Genomic DNA, 18,206 nt, shown 5'->3' on the forward strand with positions numbered 1-18,206 from the left:
TTCCATAATTTTGTCGTAGTTGTCGTCATCTCCAATGACCAGCTGGAACTTGCCTGTTGTTTCAAATGCCATTTTCTTGTTTTTGAAATTAGGAGGTAGGAGGACAGAGGTAAAGTGAGTCGAAAAGGCAAAAGACTACTGGTGATTGAACGAGGGAAATGCGTCCTTATTTATATGAATTCGAAGGCTACATTAGATCAAGCTATCGTTGTATATACTAATGCTCATTAACTGATTGTTTCATTAATCCAAGCTCATTTGAAGACTTAAGGCTATAAAAAGTACAATGTATCAACAGCAGACGATCTGCCATGGAACAATGCATATACGTCATTAAACAGCTCGCCTCTTTGTCATTTGGAATATCAAAGTCTCTTTCAGAAATTAGGAAACAGGTTTTATGCGGTTTTATTAACCACAATTTGATCATCCTATGGTTAAGTCCGAAAGCGCAAATAAATCATCTCTACGTATACAGTCTGCGTCGATATCGTAATGAACACATTTAATGTTGTTCATTTATACCTAGGATAATAGATTGTACTTTGTAACAAGGAGGACTTGACCATTTGAAAATCCTAAGGGTGATAAAAATATTAACCTGCTTGTGTGCAATCTCTTTATTGTTTTATGCTTTTCCTGAAATCTTCAAGTGATTCTCAAACTTTGTGTGAAGTAATTTTTACTAAAAAAGCTGGTAATGAGGTCGAACGTCTTGGTATACGACTGAAATGGTGTTGACTGATTTCTAACCAAGATGACTGGCTGAAATTCAAACAAGGCCTCTAGCAAAATAGTGAACCCTTGTGTAAACAGACTCTAAATGACGCATTTCTATAAATAAAATAGCAAAGGAATGTGATGATGATTGGTTTTTGATTGAAATTTTAAAATTTCCTTGAAAATTGAACAGAATCAGTTTCAAGCCGGCCGAGGGCCAGTACGACTTGCTGGTGTCTGGTGCCACTTACGACCGCGACAATGGCCGTTTCGAGTGCCGCCTCAAGGAACAAGGGACGGGCATTGAATTGCACACGCAGTCGGTCGATTTGGTCGTCTTGGTGCCGCCATCCGCACCTCAAATCAACCCAGTCAGTCCGGTGGCCGTCGAAGGACAACCCACTGAATTGGTCTGTTCCAGCGCCGGTGGCAGTCCCGATCCCGTTCTGAGGTAATAAAACTTCATCCGATTCGATTTTTAATAGAATTTTAATTTTCAATGTTCAATCGGGCAGATGGTACCGGAAGGGCGAAGCGAACCCGTTGGAAGGGGCGATAACGAAACCGGGCGGAAGCCGGAGTGTGGCCACTCTGTCGACGCTCATCGTCCGACCGCAGAAGGAAGACGACGGGGCCGAGTACCGCTGCGTGGCCTGGAACAGAGCCATGGACGCCAACGACAAGAAGGAAGCCAACGTCGCTCTCACCGTCAACTGTAAATTTTCTTATTTCTTTTAACATTTTAAAATAGCCCAGCCTGAGGCCTTTTTTTTTTTAATTAGATGCTCCGAGAGTGCGTGTCAGTCCTAGCCCTTTAAGTGTCGAACGTGGCGGATCTGTTCAGATTCAATGCCAAGTCGATGCCAAACCGGCCGTCTACAGCGTCCGTTGGACTCGATCGGGCCGTTTCATCGCAACGAGTTTCAATCACACGTTGCGATCCGTCAGCCTCGATGATGACGGCGTCTACGTTTGTTCGGCCGATAACGGACTAGGTCAAGTCGGCGAAGCTGAACTGCAATTGGACGTGCTCCATCCGCCCGTTGTGACCGTCAGCGAAGCTCGAAAGGAAGTGGAGATTGGCGCCAGCGTCGTCGTCCCCTGCAACGTCTCGGCCAAACCGGCGCCCATCTCCATCGAATGGATCAAAGAGGACGACGTTCAGTTCAGATCTAATGGTCCAGTTTTGAGACTCAATAGAATCTCTGCCAATGACAACGGCCGTTACGTTTGCCGGGCCACCAACATGGTCGGAGCGGCCGAGCGTTCGGGCAACGCCACTTTCCAGTTGCTGGTCAAACACGAGCCCGGAGCGGCGAAAATCTCGCCCGAAGAGCCCATCGCCGTCGACGAGGCCTCCATCACTCTGACTTGCGTTGCCGATCCGCCCGGCTGGCCCGCCCCTTCGTACCGTTGGTGGAAGGCCGGCGCCGAGGCGACCATTTTGTCTTCGACTTCGGAACTGACGATCCCCGTCGCCCGCCAGAACAGCGAAGGCACCTACTTCTGCCAGCCCAACAACGACCTGGGCACTGGCAGTTCCAGCTACGTTCATTTGCGGGTCTTTCAACCGCCCCGCTTCATTGGCCAGTTGCCGCCCGTCTTGCAGAAAAAGGCACAAGACGCTGATTTTAATATGACGTGCTCTGCCCAGGGCAAACCGAAGCCATCCATCACGTGGCTCAAGGACGGAGTCGAGATGTTGCCCGGCAGCAGTTCGGGCGCGTACGAATTAGTGACGGACGAGTCTGAAGGTCGAAACGCCATCTTTACCGTGCGTTCGACACTTCGTTTTCACGGATCCGAACGTCCGGCTTTGTCTCAACTAACGGCCGATGATCGGGGCGTCTACACTTGCGCTTTTGAAAATCAAATCCGACGCATCGAGTCCACCTTGACGCTGAAGATCGAACACGCGCCCATTTTGCTGGATCACAGGCCCAAAGTGGCCTCTAATGTCGGATCGTCCAGCGTCCAGTTGCTGTGCCAAGTGCAGGCCTACCCTCGTCCCAATTTCGAATGGTCTTTACGAGATGTGCCCATCATCGGCGGAGGAGGCGATAGCAAATACGAAATGAACGTGACGTCGATGACGGACAATGGTCACGACATCTACCAGGGCATTTTGCGAATCAACGACGTCAAAGAGTCCGACTACGGCGATTACACTTGCAAAATGTGGAACGCTGAAGGTGAAAATGCGGCCGCTGTCCGTCTGCAAGCGACCAGCGCACCGGAGAAACCGACCAATTTGAGAATTGTCCAGTCGGGTTATGATTCGCTGACGCTCGAATGGGACGAAGGATTTAATGGCGGATTTGAAAACACCATTTACACTGTCCTCTATCGGGCCGTTTCATCGAGTAGCGATGCTGGCCAGCAACAAGAGGACGATTGCCAGTATGCAAATCCTTGCGTCATTCGAGGCCTGGAACAGCTCCAGTCGTACACGATCCAAGTGCGCGCCGAGAACACGAAGGGCAAGAGCCCGTTGAGCAACGCCCTAACGGCCTCGACCATCGTCGATCTCTCGCGCATCCCCGAGCCCAAACAGGTGACGTTCGAGCCCAAAACCAAGACGATCTCGTTCAACGTCGACTCTCAGCTTCCCCTCATGGCCATGGTCGAGAGCCGCATCGAAGGTGATTGGGCCCTTTCGCAAAAGATTTCCGTCCGATCGCCAGTTAGCCGCGAAGTGCTGGACTTGGTGAAAGATGACGTCGATGATGTCCGCATTAAATTGTGTCTCGAAATGAACACGACGCTGTGCAGCGACGCCGTGGTGGCCGTGACGGGCGACCTCATTCAAGAGCCGACCAAAGCGCTGACTGAATTGCCGGCCAAGTACATGGTGGCCATCATCGTGGCATGCGTCGTTGGGTCACTCGTCTTTGTCTTGTTCGCCATCTTTTATTGCTATCGTCGCAGACGCGCGCAAAAATTGAAGAAGCTGCTGGAAATGGAAAAGGCCCATTCGGCCCGTCCCACCATCGGCCAACAGCAACAACAACAACAGCAGCCTCCCCCGCCTTATTATGCTGGACTGGAGAATAAAGGACGCGATCAGAGTTTAATGAATACGAGCCATAACAGTATGCTGGACGATGCGGCCAGCAAGAACGCCCTGTACGCTACCCAAAATGGCTATGGATACGCTGTGGCCAGCGCTCAGAATAACGGACACGCCAACGGCGATTGTAATTCCCATTTTCATTTGATTTATTTTGATTTATTTGGAATAATGGATTAACTTTAAATTTAGGGGTCAATATGGCGTACACGGAACACAGTTATTCCAATTCGAACAATGGCGGCTCGGTCAATTCTCAAGACTCTTTGTGGCAATTGAAATTGGCTAGCCAAAATGGCGGCGTTGGCGGAGTGAACGGAGGCGATCATCAACTAGGCAATGGAACTCTGCCCGACCGCTCCTATCACTACGATCCCATGACACACGGAGGCTACGGCGGTTTCGAGGACTACAGCCACTACCCGCCCAGCAACGGCGACGACTATCTCAACCAGCGCAACAATTACGCCGTGGCCGGCAATGGCGATCCTTACGCCGCCGTCCACAAGAACGGCAAACGCATGGACCATCTTGGTATATTCTTTTCTTATTTATTTCACGTGAAAGATGACGCTGATTTTTCTTTAAAATTCGTTCTTAGAATCAACATATCACAACGTGAGTGGCTTGCCAGATCCCTACATGGAGGCCGAACCGGAGGAGATGAAACAGCAACAGCAACAACAACAACAACAGCAAATGGCGCCACCTCAGCACCATCTCTCGTTTGATGAGTCGCTCGAGAGCGGCTATTCAACACCGAATTCACGGAATCGCAGAGTCATCCGCGAGATCATCGTCTAGAGGAGATGCTAATATTATTATTTCTTTATAAAGATTTACGATTATTAGATGTTGTACAACTCCCTTCGTCCCCCTCTCGCATCGATCTAATTTAAAATCAGAAGTGAATGACCTGACTACGTTTTCGCCGTGTGTGCCAAAACACCTTTCGAGGTTTTACCATTTAACGGAGCGACGACAATCATCACCATTTTCATCACCTCTGATGGCCGCCATCTTTTTTTTGGTTGATTGGCTAAAACAAAAAACAAATTTTCCCTATTTGGTTTTTTATTATTTGAAATAAGAATTGAGTTTGGATTGTGATAGGAAGGCTCAAAGAAGGATATTCATGTGCTGCCCTCGAGTGGGGAATTGCCTGCCTGTTATTTGTTTTGTCGCCATTTTGATCTCGCTGAAATGAAGGGAAAAACAAAAACGGAAAGAAGGGAATACTGATCAGTTAGAGGTCGTGTTATAAATAGTTAATAAATAATGAAGTTCTATTTGATTTTCAAAAAAAGCGATGGCATAACCGACAACAAATTCATTTTCGAAAAAAATTAAAATAAAAAAAAAGTGTGCGATGTTTTATTCGAATGTCGCCATCATCGACTAGTTATACATTATTTTTTGTTTGTTTTCTAATTGTTTTGTGACCATTTCCGTTCAAACGTCTTGTACATAAGAAACAACATTGTCCACCCTCCTGACGTTACGCCCTCATCCTTCCCGAATGTCTCTAAAAAAAAACTCGTGTTTGTATATAGGACGTGAGAAGAAATATTGCAATTCAAACAGAGGATTTCTTTCAATGAAATCCATCGCAACTCTGTACTTCTCGATGCATGCCAATTTTTTCTCTCCATTCTTTAATGTTTTTTTTAATGTTTTGTCTTTATTCTTGTTTTGTTTTTTCCCGGAGACATAAATGGACACAAAAATGAACAATTATCAACGGACGAATGCTCAAATTGCTTCCTTCCAAACGTGAACCCTCGTGCTGCTGTTTTCTTTCCACCATATTTTTTTTTACAACATGTCCATCTGTTTTGACCCTAGTTTTTTCCCCTTTGTTTTTTGCGTCTTATTTTTACGTTGATGTACAGTTTTTCTATATGTAAAGTTGATTCATAAAAAAAACACGAATAAATGCCGTAGAAGCAACTTAGATTTTAAATTATTCTTTTAAGTCTGATGCAGATTAATGCAAATAAAAACTGAAACGAAAGTGTTTGAGATGATTAAAAAATTAATATTGAATAAGATTCTTAGAAAATTTGTTGATTGGTTAAGATTTGTTGTATGTGAATTCATACTTCGCGCGCTTAGAAAAGCCTAGCCCTCTGGCGTCTTTTTGATCAACTATCTTCGCACAACGATGCCGAATCTAGATTCTCAATAAGGTTGTTCGAAATAAGAAGATCTGGCAATGCTCCAGCGACTTCCGTCCTTGCCAAGTGGAATGAGTCATTTGGAAATGTGTAGAAATGGCGACTTGTTCTAGTTTTCTTAAATCTGAAATTCTTTACATTGAGGCGCGTGTACTGCTTATTAATTTTCGAAATTAGGATTTTAATTTTGATAATTGTTATTCAAGTTGTGCTATTGTAGCATATAATCAGCCTAAAATTAGAGAATTACAAACATGTCAAAATTAAAGACAATTCCATTAGAAGGTCGAAGGTTTTGATGAGCACACGTGCGGGGAACCCTAAATCTAATTGCTGAAATGTGTAGTGCATTAAGCATAGAAAAGGATAGCAGTACAGTGCTAAATTCCGTAAATCTTTTGGTTTGACAAACATGAAACCTCAATAAACGTAATCTACCACTTCAAAGATGAGAACAAGAGGTAATGTGGAAATAACTAAACTTGCTAATCAAAATTCCAGAAATTCTTTTTCTAGAAATCTTTAACAATAAATGGATTGACATCCAAATGTGATGTGCCTGTAGTAACTGCTTGGTGAATCTGAACTGCCACAAAGCAACATTTAGTTCGAAGGGCTTTACAAGATATCTGCTCGCTTAAGGCAAACGTTAGCTGAAGTATTAGCTTGAGGATCATGTTTAGGTTAGAATAAGTAAAAGACGAATGAGGCTTAAGCTTTTAATCTAACTCTTGGAATTTTTTATGCTTCACCTTCTTTTGCCCTAACCTTTTTTTCTCCCTGTCTCCTGTAATTCAGTTTTAAAATCTTGAAGTAGTTTATCTTGTGTTGGATTTGAGTCCAACTGTCTAGAGGGAAATTTTCTTTCCGAGGATGATAATTTCACCCTAGATTAGTCCAACACTTTCATTTTTCAAAAACTTTGTCATGTGCTTCTTCCAAGCAGTGCATGTTGCCTCAAAGTGGAGTGTGTAATCTAAGCAAATGTATATTTGTTTTTACAGAGAAACGAGAAGAGTGATAACTATTTGATGGCTGTTTTCTATTGACCTGTTTCGCAGCACCGCCATACAGCTGATTACTGCACAACACAGGGAATGTGCATAAGTGATGTAATCCATCCGGGTTTAAAGTAAGACATTCATTTGCTTTTTTTGAGAATGCCAATCTATATTCGTGTACTACAAGAGTTTATCTATTTCATTAAGCCCAATTTTCCATTCTCTTTTTTATTCCAAAAAAAGTTTTAGTGGTTAACCATGTCTTATTTCTTACTTTGATAACGACAGTTTATACTTAACGCGAGTAATAATTTCCTCCTCTTACCTAGGGAAAGTGCTCAGTAAAACTAGAAATGGCTGAGGAGATCTATATGTAGGCAGATGCAGGGCGGAAAGTTTTGTTTTCACAACTGCGCCGATTTTTATATCCAGAACGCCTATCAAGTCGAAAATGGGACAAGTGAGTTATATGAAACACATATTGATTAAATTCCAAACAAATCTAGAGAAACAGGCCATGGATATTGAATCTTTTATTAAAGATAATTGTTTAAAATTCTGCTGAAGGTAGAAATGCAGACCTTCGCGCATCCGTTGACATCACTTTAAACGTACAGGAAAAGTAAGGCAATAGTTAGTTAAATAACAAAAATTTTAATAACCTGTTAAAATTACTTAATATTTCGGGTGACTGTTTGCAGGTTTCTAGAAATTGGTAGGTTGCTTTTTCGGAGAAAATTACCGGACTTAAAGAGAAATGACCACATCCAAGTACTTTTTCTTTCACATCATTCGGTATATTTTAATCCTAATATTTTCTATCGTTACAACCCACATTTAGATATCTGTCTCATTCCGCACACAGCTGTGAAATTCTTCAAACCAGTCGATGGTAAGGATAAAAGATAAAAGAAAGTAGCATTTAGAGCTGAAAAGCAGTCTTTTCTGAAATTTGTTTCATTTTCAATGAATTTAGTTGCAGTACGAACGATGACGTACCCGCGCTGGATCAGAAATCCGGATATGTCAGCAGTATTTCCAGGACCGGATTAACATGGCGTTATATTAGGTATTTACATAAATTTGCAATAGGCATCGATTCTAAAAGGCTGACGTATCATGTTTTGCAAAAGTAGGTGAAAATGTTCATTTCTATACGAAGCAAGGTCCCTGTTTGCGTCAGGGCTTTTGATATAAGCCAGCGTACACTTCGTCGTGATTTGGTCGGCATGAAAAGGTTAGTTACCATATTCTGTTCATTTCGCATTATTGCGCGGTTGCATTTGATAGTAGAGCTGATAGGGGACTGTTTGACAGTCATTTTTTAATGGTTGCTTTTTTTTTAATCCTTAAGTCCGTGTGTTTTACGTCGTTGTGTACCAGCAGACATAAAATTGTATAGCGTGTAAGGTTTCTTTATGTATTGTAAATAATCAAGCCGCGTTCGAAGTTACAATTGAGGCCGGAGAATACTATCATGCACCTATAGATTAGTATTATCTAATGGCCCACGTAAGTCATCTGTGGGGAATGCGTCATTTGAAATTCTATTTCCAGTATATGGTGTATTTGACTAACTTGTTTATCAGGTTCATATAATAAGGTCCATAGCAAACAAGTGTGACTAAAATCTTTCATTGGATGTTGTCACATTTCGCTGGACCTAGGTTCACGGCTATAGATTTCAACATCGCTTTTGTTGATTAACTACTGGCAGAGTCTGTCTTGTCAAATGGTTTTAGGATTTCCCCAAAATTGTTGTTTTTGTAAGTGTCGCGTAAGAGGACTTGTGCGTCAAGTCGGTTTGATTTAATCTCAATTCCTAGTTGAATTAAAACTTTAACCGCGTCGAATAGATTTTCGCTGGAATTAAATCTGCACAGAATATGGAGCGCATTCCATCCGTTTTTTTCCTTTGCATGTCTATCAATTCCAAGATGGACAAGCAGTTTGATGGCTTCAATTAAATTTGTGGATGAATTTTTTGCGCACAGGACATGGAGTGCGTTCAATCCGCGGTCATCCTTTGCGTTCAGGTCGATTCCGAGTTGGATTAACTTTTCGATTCCATCAGTTAAATTTGTGGATGAATTTGTTGCGCACAGGACATGGAGTGCGTTTGCTCCGTTGTCGGTCTTTGCGTTTACGTCGATTCCGAGTTGGATTAGCTTTTCGATTCCATCAATTAAATTTGATGAATTGTAAGCACAGAGGAGATGGAGGGCGTTTGCTCCGAATTTACCGCTCTTTGCTTTCACGTCAGTTCCGAGTTGGATTAATTTTTCGATTTGGTCCATTAAATTTGAACTTGAATTGAATGCACACAAAGTGTGGAGTACGTTCATGCCGTTGTTGTCTTTTGCGTTTCCATCCATTCCACTTTTGATTAAGAACTCGATTGCATCTGTTAAATAAGGACTGAAATTGTATGTGCACAAAACGTGTAATGCGCTCAGTCCTTCGTTGCTCTTTGCGTTTGTGTTGATTCCGCGTTTTATCAACAACTCAAGTTCCTTTATTAAGTTTAAGTTGTTTGTACACACCCAATGTAGAGCATTCCATCCAAGCTAAATAAAGAAAATAATTAGCGTTAAAGCCGGTTAAATTATTTTGTCGATTAATGCACGTTGATAGTTTTTTTAATTTGCACAAGATTTTTACTTTCGTTTGAATGATTTGAAGTTCAGTAACGACATCTCCTGATGCGATCCTCTCAGTAGGCTTAGTGGTCAACATTTTTGTTAACAAACTACGTGCCCAGTGTAAATTATGAATCTCTACAATGAAAACATATCAAAGGATTGAATATTAGTGAATATATGTTTGCGAAAATTACCGTCCTTAAAGAGAAACTTACTCTCCATATTAATCGGTTTATTCTGTTTGATGTTTGTCATAACTTCTTCGTCTGAACCGTAGAGATGTATTCCATTCAAGAGAATGTAACCGAAGACGAGGCCCTCAGCAAAGACATCGCTTTTAACTGTACCCCGTTTTCCTTCCAGGGTATTGTCTAAGAGAATTTCGTACAGCTCAGGAGCATACCAATATTCAGTTCCTCTGAATCCACTCATTGCGAATGTTCCGCGTTTGTTCACTGGTCGGCAAGATCCAAAATCACCCCACTTCATCGTTGCATGTTCGCCTTGGTCAGTCATTTTCACAGAAATCAGAATGTTTTCCGGTTTAATATCTCGGTGAGTTAAATTCCGCGAATGGATATAGGCAAGGCCTGAAGCTAAATGGAGAAACATTTCGATAGGGAGTGGTATAGGTCCTTCATATTTCTTGTGGTCGTCCGATTTTGAAAATAGCTGATCCAGGGCTGTGTTGCATAGTTCCAAAATTAAATACCTGAAAAACCAGTTAATATACAATATTTGTTACTGGTTCAAAGTGACGTTTCCAAAATGTTACTTGAAGGTATCATCGATTTCGAAGTGAAGGAGTTTGACAACATTTGGATGGTCTAATTCTAGAAGAGCTGTTAGCTCGTTGTCGACTGGGTTGACTTGTTCACCAATCAGCTGAATCCGTTTGACTGCAACCTTTCGGTTTTTAAATTCACCCCGAAATACTAACCCGGATGCACCGTTTCTTATAAAATCCTTTATGTAGTACTGCATTTTTTCGACGTGTTCATTTACGGCATTATTTGAAAGAAGGTCCGGCTTGTAAAATAGTTTTATGATTTCCTCCAAGTTGTCCTTTTGGTAATAGTCGCGTAAGAGAACCTGCGCGTCATAACCGTTGGATTTAATCTCAATTCCCTGTTCAATTAAAAATTTGACCGCGACGCGTAGGTATTCATTGGAATTAAATCTGCACAGGAAATGGAGCGCATTCCATCCATCTTGGTCCTTTGCATGGATATCAATTCCCAGGTGGATCAACAGTTTGATGGCTTCAATCAAATGTGGGCCTAAATTTTCCTTGCAGAGAGTATGGAGTGCGTTTAATCCGTCGTAATTCTTTGCTTTCACGTCGATTCCGAGTTGGATTAATTTTTCCATTGCGCCAGTTAAATTTGTGGATGAGTTACTTGCGCACAGAATATGGAGTGCGTTATATCCCGTGTTGTCTGTTGCTTTCACATCAATTCCTGCTTGATGTAAACGTTCGATTGCGCTAATTAAATGTTGGGATGAATTTTTCGCACATAGGTAATGGAGTGCGTTAAATCCGTTGTCGCTCTTAACGTTCATGTCGATTCCCAGTTTGATCAACTTGTCGATAGCGTCTATTAACTTTGCGCTTGAATTGCTTGCACACAAAGCGTGGAGTACGTTATTGCCGTTTTTATCTTTAGCGTTGCCATCCATTCCGATTTGGATTAAGAATTCGATTGCATCAGTTAAATAGGGGCTTGAATTTTTCGCACACAAATAATGGAGTGCGTTTTGTCCGTCGTTGTCTGTTGTTTCCACATCGACTCCTGATTGAAGTAAACGTGTGATTGCGCCAATCAAATTTGAGGATGAATTGTTTGTGCAAAGGTAATGGATTGCGTTGGATCCGCTGTCGCTCTTTGCATTCACGTCGATTCCGTTTTTAATCAACTTTTCGATTGCGTCTGATAACTTTGCGCTTGAATTGCTTCTGCAGAGGAAATGGAGTGCGTTTAATCTGCTGCCGTCACTCTTTGCGTTCACGTCGGTTCCGAGTTGAATTAACTTATCGATTGCGTCTATTAACTTAGAGCTTGAATTGTTTGCGCATAAAGTGTGGAGTATGTTTAAGCCGTTTTTATCTTTTGCGTTCCCATCCATTCCGATTTGGATTAAGAATTCGATTGCGTCACTTAAATAGAAGCTTGAATTTTTCGCACACAAGTAATGGAGTGCGTTTTGTCCGACGTTGTCTGTTGTATTCACATCTAGTCCACTATTAAGTAAACTGGTGATTGCGCCAATGAAATGTGAGCTTAAATTGTTTGTGCAGAGAGCATGTAGTACGTTAAATCCATCCTTGTCCTTGGCGTTCACGTCGATTCCGCGTTCGATTAAAACATGGATTGCGGTAACTAAATATGAGCTTGAATTTTTTGCACACAAGGCGTGGAGTGCATTTAATCCGCTGGTGCTCTTTGCGTTGACGTTGACTCTTAGTTGGATTAACTTTCCGATTGCGTCTATTAACTGTGAGCTTGAATTGTATGCACACAAAGTGTGGAGTACGTTATTGCCGTTTTTATCTTTTGCATTCACATCCATTCCCATTTTGACTAAGAATTCGATTGCATCAGTTAAATCAGGACTGGAATTGTATGTGCACAAAACGTGTAATGCGCTCAGTCCTTGGTTGTCAGTTGCATTGGTATCGATTCCGAGTTTTATCAACAAATCGATTGCTTCAAGTAAGTTTGAGTTTGAGTTAATTGCACATACCAAATGTAGAGCATTCCATCCATTTTCGTCCTTTGATGTCACATCGATACTGCGCTGACCTAAAGAATTGATCGTTTCGCAAAATTTGAATTTTGAACTCGTGCCAGCCAACAGTTGAAGCAATTTGTTTTCTACATCGGCAAGCTAAATAAAGCGAAAATTAGTTTTAAAGCACATTAAATAATTTTGACGATTCAAGCACGGTGATAGATTTTTCAATTTGAGCAAAATGTTTACTTTCGTTTGAATAGAATGAAGTCCAGTAACGATATCTCCTGAAGCGATTCTATCAGCAGGTTTAGTGGTCAACATTTTTGTTAACAAACTACGTGTCCAATGGAAACTATGAATTTCTAAAATGAAACATATTAAATGGTTTAACATTAGTGAGTATGTGTTTGCGACATTGGCCGTACGTAATTAGAAACTTACTATCCATATTAATCGGTTTATTCTGTTTGATGTTTGTCATAACTTCTTCGTCTGAACCGTAGAGATGTATTCCATTCAATAGAATGTAACCGAAGACGAGCCCTTCTGCGAAGACATCGCTATTGACTGTTCCACGTTTTCTGTCCAAAACATTGTTATCCAGAATTTCGTACAACTCGGGCGCAAACCAATATCGAGTGCCTTTGATTCCACTCATTGTGTATGTTCCTCGTTCATTCACGGGTCGGCACAATCCAAAATCACCCCACTTCATCCTTGCCTGTTTGCCTTGGTCAGTCATTTTGACAGAAATTAGAATGTTTGCCGGTTTTATATCTCGGTGAGTAAAATCGCGCGAATGGATATAGGCAAGGCCTGCAGCTAAGTGAAGGAACATTTCGATAGGGAGTGGTATAGGTCCTTTGTAATTCTTTGGATCGTTTGGTTTTAAGAACAGCTTATCCAATGATGCGTCGCAAAATTCCAAAACAAAATATCTGAAAGAGCAATAACTGTACAGGGTCTGTTTCTGATTAAAAATGACGTTTAAGAAAAAAAAAATCTTACTTGAAATTGTCATCGCTTTCGAAATGAAGCAGTTTGACAACATTCGGATGGTCTAATTCTTGAAGAGCTTTAAGCTCGTTGTCTGGGCTGACTTGTTCACCAATCTTCTGAATCCGTTTGATTGCAACTTTTTGGCCTTTGAATGTACCAAGAAACACGAAACCGTATCCACCCCTTCCTAAAATATTCGTCGTGTCGTACTGCATTTTACTGACGTCTTTATTTGCGACAGTATTTGATGCGACAACGTTTTAACTCACTCATTGAGTTGCACTTGAATACTAGCGAAACAGGGACGTGTGCAAGTTGCTAGGTTAGAATTTGATATTAGATAATCAAAACTGAAATCGCTGTGAGGTTATCAGTTCGCTTATTTGTTGAGCATATCACAAGTTGAAAACCGTGGGAAACTATTGCATCCGTCTACCTGATTATCTACTTGACATATCCGTGAAGTCGTTTCAAATCTTTACGTTGAAGTTTCGCCCAATGATTTTCATGACTAAGAAAGCTATTTACATGTTTTCAGAACGAAATGTTCTCCCTTGCTTCAACTGTAATTTTCAACTGATTCAAGTTTCTACATGACTACATGTATCATCGTGCATCCTGGCTTCAATTTGCATGTAGCACCATTAAAAAGAGGAACAATTTTAGTAAATTTAATTTGCTTGTTGCGTTTTATTCAAACTAATGTACTACGTACTTTTATTAATCAAAGATGTAGAACGTCTTTTCCAGTTATGAAGAAGAATACGCGAATCTGCTGTGTAACGACAGTCAATATTATAAGCGCAGAGCTTTTTTCACATGAACATTTTTAAGAATAAAATGTCAAAACGGATGTTTGATTCCCGCGAACGAGGACGAATGGTGGCATATTTGCTGTGAGTGCCTCCAACCAAGCCATGTATAGTGGGGCACTGAAGGCTCCTTTTCGAGTTACGTGTAAGGTCCTTATTTAATTAATTAAAAATTTCTTAGTATTATTTTATTGCCGTTACCGTTTTATTGCCTTTTTTTGCAGGTTTCCAGAGAGTGCTATGTTTACCTTTTCGAAGAAAATTCCCGGACAGAGAAATGTTACATAACCAAAGGAAGTACTCTTTCTTTCACGTCATTCTTTGTATTTTAGTCTAAATATTTTCTATCGTTACAACCCACATTTGGATATTTGTCAAATTCCGCACACACCTGTGAATTTCTACCAAACCAGTCAATGGTAAGAATAAAAGATAAGAGAAAGCAGCTTATGAGCAGTCTGGTCCAAAATTTGTTTCATGTCCGATGAATTCACCTGTGGTACGAACGATGACGTAACGACGCTGGAATCGGAATACGGATGTGACATCAGCATTGCCTGTTTGGATTAACATGGCGATATGTCAGGTATTTACATAAATTCTAAATAGTTATCGTCTCTTAAAGGTTGACGTATCATTTTCTGCAGAAGCAGGTGGAAATGTTAAATTTCTATCCGAAGCGGATCCCTGTTTTTTGCTGCAGGACTTGTGATATAAACCAGCGGTACGCATCGCCGCGATTGGATCGAAATGATAAGGTTAGTAACCATATTGTGCTAAGTCATATTGTTAGGCGGTTTCATTTGATAGTAGTCCTGATTAGGGAACTGTTTGAAAGTCAATTTTTAAAGGTTGCTTTCTTATCCTAAAACCCCTCTGTTTTCCGTCGTTGTGCGCCAGAAAACGTTAAATGTTGTGGCGTGTTGGGATCTTTATCTATTGTAAATAATCAAACCGCGTCCGTAGTTACCTTGAGGTTAGAGAATGCTTCGAGCACCTATGGACCAGCGTTATCTGATGGCCTAAGTAAATGTGTCCATTTGATGCAGCTGCGGCTTTCCACACCAAGTAAACGTTTCTATGCGAGGCCAAATCATGTTTGGCCGTTTATTTTTGCCACATCAATGAGTTAGGAAAATGAATTAGAAAAGTAAAATGCATTACCTGCGAGTTTACTTCCATAACGGTTTTTCACATACGCGTCATCCGCGAGATCATCGTCTAGAGGAGATGCTAATATTATTATTTCTTTAAAGATTTACGATTATTAGATGTTGTACAACTCCCTTCGTCTCCCTCTCTCGCATCGATCTAATTTAAAATCAGAAGTGAATGACCTGACAACATTTTCGCCGTGTGTGCCAAAACACCTTTCGAGGTTTTACCATTTAACGGAGCGACGACAGTCATCACTATTTTCATCACCTCTGATGGCCGCCATCTTTTTTGGTTGATTGGCTAAAACAACAACAAAGTTTCCCTATTTGGTTTTTATATTTCTTGAAATAAGAATTGAGTTTGGATTGTGATAGGAAGGCTCAAAGAAGGATATTCATGTGCTGCCCTCGAGTGGGGAATTGCCTGCCTGTTATTTGTTTTGTCGCCATTTTGATCTCGCTGAAATGAAGGGAAAAACAAAAACGGAAAGAAGGGAATACTGATCAGTTAGAGGTCGTGTTATAAATAGTTAATAAATAATGAAGTTCTATTTGATTTTCAAAAAAGCGATGGCATAACCGACAACAAATTCATTTTCGAAAAAAAAATTAAAATTTTTAAAATGTTCGATGTTTTATTCGAATGTCGCCATCATCGACTAGTTATACAATATTTTTTGTTTGTTTTCTAATTGTTTTTGTGACCATTTCCGTTCAAACGTCTTGTACATAAGAAACAACATTGTCCACCCTCCTGATGTTACCCCCTCATCCTTCCCGAATGTCTCTAAAAAAACTCGTTTTTGTATATAGGACGTGAGAAGAAATATTGCAATTCAAACAGAGGATTTCTTTCAATGAAATCCATCGCAACTCTGTACTTCTCGATGCATGCCAATTTTTTCTCTCCATTCCTTAAAGTTTTTTTTTTATGTTTTGTCTCTTGTTTTTTTTCCGGGAGACATTAATGGACACAAAAATGAACAATTATCAACGGACGAATGCTCAAATTGCTTCCTTCCAAACGTGAACCCTCGTGCTGCTGTTTTCTTTCCACCATATTTTTTTTACAACATGTCCATCTGTTTTGACCCTAGTTTTTTCCCTTTTGTTTATTGCGTCTTTTTTTGACGTTGATGTACAGTTTTTTCTATATGTAAAGTTGATTCATAAAAAAAACACGAATAAATGCCGTAGAAGCAACTTAGACTTTAAATAATTCAATAAAGTCTAGTGCAAATTAATGCAACTGAAGACTACTGAAAAGGAAAGCGTTTGAAATGAATTTAAAAATTAATATTGAATTAGATTCTTAGAAAATTTTTTGATTGGTTAAAATTTGTTGTATGTGAATTCAGACTTCGCGCGCTTAGAAAAGCCTAGCCCTCTGGCGTCTTTTTGGTCAACTATTTTCGCACAACGATGCCAAATCTAGATTTTCAAAAATGTTGTTCAAAATAAGAACATCTGGCAATGCCCCAGCGACTTCCGTCCTTGCCAAGTGGAATGAGTCATTTGGAAATGTGTTGAAATGGCGACTTGTTCTAGCTTTCTTAAATCTGAAATTCTGTACATTGAGTCGCGTGTACTTCTTATTAATTTTCGACATGTGGATTTTAATTTTCATAATCGTTTTTAGTTGTGCTGTTGCAGCATATAATCAGCATAAAATTAGAAAATTACAAACATTTCCAAATTAAAGACAATTCCATTGAAAGGGCAAAGGTTTTGATGAGAACACGTGCGGGGAACCCTAAATCTAATTGCTGAAATGTGTAGTGCATTAAGTAAAGAAGAGGATAGCAGTACATTGCCAAAACCCGTAAATCTTTTGGTTAAACATAATCTACAAATTCAATGATGAGTGAAAGAGGTAATATGGAAATAACTAAATTTGCTAATCAAAATTCCAGAAATTCTTTTCATAGAAATGTTTAACAAGAAATGGATTGATATCCAAAAGTGATGTGATGTGGCCTGTAGTAACTGATTCGTGAATTTGAGCTGCAACAAAGCAGCATCTAGTTCGAAGGGATTTACAAGATATCTGCTCGCTTAAGGCAAACGTTAGCTGAAGTATTAGCTCTAGGGACACATTTAGGTAAGAATAGTAAGTTAAAGACAAATGAGGCTTAAAATTTTAAGCTAACTCCTGGAATTTTTCATGCTTCACCTTTGTTTACTCTAATCTTTTTTTCTCCCTGTTGTAATTCAGTTAAAAATCTTGAAGTAGTTTATGTCGTTTTGGATTTGAGTCCAACTGTCTAGAGGGAAATTTTCTTTTCAAGTATGATCATTTCACCCTAGGGTAGTCCAACACTCATGTTTCTAAACTTTGTCATGTGCCTCTCCCAAGCAGTGCATGTTGCCTTAAAGTAGAGTGTGTAATCTAAGCAATGTCTCTTTGTTTTACAGGGAACCAAGGAGAGTGGTAACTCTTTAATGGCTGATTTCTATTGACTGATTTCGCAGCACGGTCATACAGCTGATTGCTGCAGAACACAGGGAATGTGCAGAAGTATTGTAATCCATCAGGGTTTAAAGTAAGACATTCATTTGCCTTTTTTGAGAATGCCAATCTATATTTGTGTAACACTACAATAGTTTTATCTATTTCATTAAGCCCAATTTTCAATTCTCTATTTTTTCCAAAAAGTTTATTAGTAGTTAACCATGTCTCATTTCCTACTTCTTTGAAACGATTTTTATCCTAAACGCGAGTAACAGCTTCCTCCTCCTACCTAGGGAAAGCGCTCGGTAAAACTAGAAATGGCTGAGGAGCTCTTATATGTAGGCAGATGCATGGCGGAAAGCTTCGTTTTCACAACTGCGCCGATTTTTATATCCAGAACGCCTATCAGGTCGAAAATGAGACAAGTGAGTTATATGAAA

At 40.4% G+C, this 18,206-nt stretch overlaps 2 protein-coding genes and 2 long non-coding RNA genes across 4 annotated transcripts; 3 read left to right on the forward strand and 1 right to left on the reverse strand.

Moving 5' to 3' along the window:
- The first annotated feature begins 700 nt into the window (after positions 1-700).
- On the forward strand, positions 701-4,595 carry LOC130695435 (cell adhesion molecule Dscam2-like). Its single transcript, XM_057518573.1, has 6 exons — positions 701-705; positions 914-1,171; positions 1,236-1,435; positions 1,503-3,917; positions 3,983-4,324; positions 4,392-4,595. Exons 1-6 carry the CDS (start codon positions 701-703, stop codon positions 4,592-4,594), a joined length of 3,423 nt encoding a protein of 1,140 aa, XP_057374556.1. The 3' UTR covers position 4,595.
- A 1,547-nt stretch (positions 4,596-6,142) lies between these two features.
- Positions 6,143-7,858, forward strand: LOC130694597 (uncharacterized). The gene is made up of 6 exons (XR_009002088.2): positions 6,143-6,428; positions 6,972-7,099; positions 7,298-7,428; positions 7,536-7,590; positions 7,670-7,739; positions 7,810-7,858. It is a non-coding gene; the product is annotated as an uncharacterized LOC130694597 (long non-coding RNA).
- A 554-nt stretch (positions 7,859-8,412) lies between these two features.
- LOC130694558 (uncharacterized) lies at positions 8,413-13,652 on the reverse strand. Its single transcript, XM_057517629.2, has 7 exons — positions 13,355-13,652; positions 12,788-13,284; positions 12,593-12,708; positions 10,386-12,499; positions 9,826-10,322; positions 9,630-9,745; positions 8,413-9,535 (listed from the first exon to the last, which is right to left on the reverse strand). The coding sequence occupies exons 1-7, from the start codon at positions 13,558-13,560 to the stop codon at positions 8,672-8,674; spliced, it is 4,410 nt and encodes a 1,469-aa protein (XP_057373612.1). The 5' UTR covers positions 13,561-13,652; the 3' UTR covers positions 8,413-8,671.
- A 753-nt stretch (positions 13,653-14,405) lies between these two features.
- Positions 14,406-16,430, forward strand: LOC130694594 (uncharacterized). Its single transcript, XR_009421454.1, has 4 exons — positions 14,406-14,576; positions 14,709-14,743; positions 14,805-14,915; positions 15,414-16,430. It is a non-coding gene; the product is annotated as an uncharacterized LOC130694594 (long non-coding RNA).
- The last annotated feature ends 1,776 nt before the right edge of the window (positions 16,431-18,206 follow it).

Source organism: Daphnia carinata, chromosome 7 (assembly GCF_022539665.2).
Source record: "Daphnia carinata strain CSIRO-1 chromosome 7, CSIRO_AGI_Dcar_HiC_V3, whole genome shotgun sequence".
NCBI classification, from domain to species: domain Eukaryota; kingdom Metazoa; phylum Arthropoda; class Branchiopoda; order Diplostraca; family Daphniidae; genus Daphnia; species Daphnia carinata.

What these genes read in the sequence shown, in the direction of transcription:
- LOC130694558 (XM_057517629.2), bottom strand. Translation starts at nt 13,560, where the DNA reads ATGCAGTACGACACGACGAATATTTTAGGAAGGGGTGGATACGGTTTC. An exon ending in TAAACCGATTAATATGGATA is followed by an intron (nt 12,709 to 12,787) that starts GTAAGTTTCTAA and finishes GTTTCATTTTAG; the next exon opens with AAATTCATAGTTTCCATTGG. An exon ending in GAAATCGATGATACCTTCAA is followed by an intron (nt 10,323 to 10,385) that starts GTAACATTTTGG and finishes CTGGTTTTTCAG; the next exon opens with GTATTTAATTTTGGAACTAT.
- LOC130695435 (XM_057518573.1), top strand. An exon ending in CGTCGCTCTCACCGTCAACT is followed by an intron (nt 1,436 to 1,502) that starts GTAAATTTTCTT and finishes TTTTTTAATTAG; the next exon opens with ATGCTCCGAGAGTGCGTGTC. An exon ending in CAAACGCATGGACCATCTTG is followed by an intron (nt 4,325 to 4,391) that starts GTATATTCTTTT and finishes ATTCGTTCTTAG; the next exon opens with AATCAACATATCACAACGTG.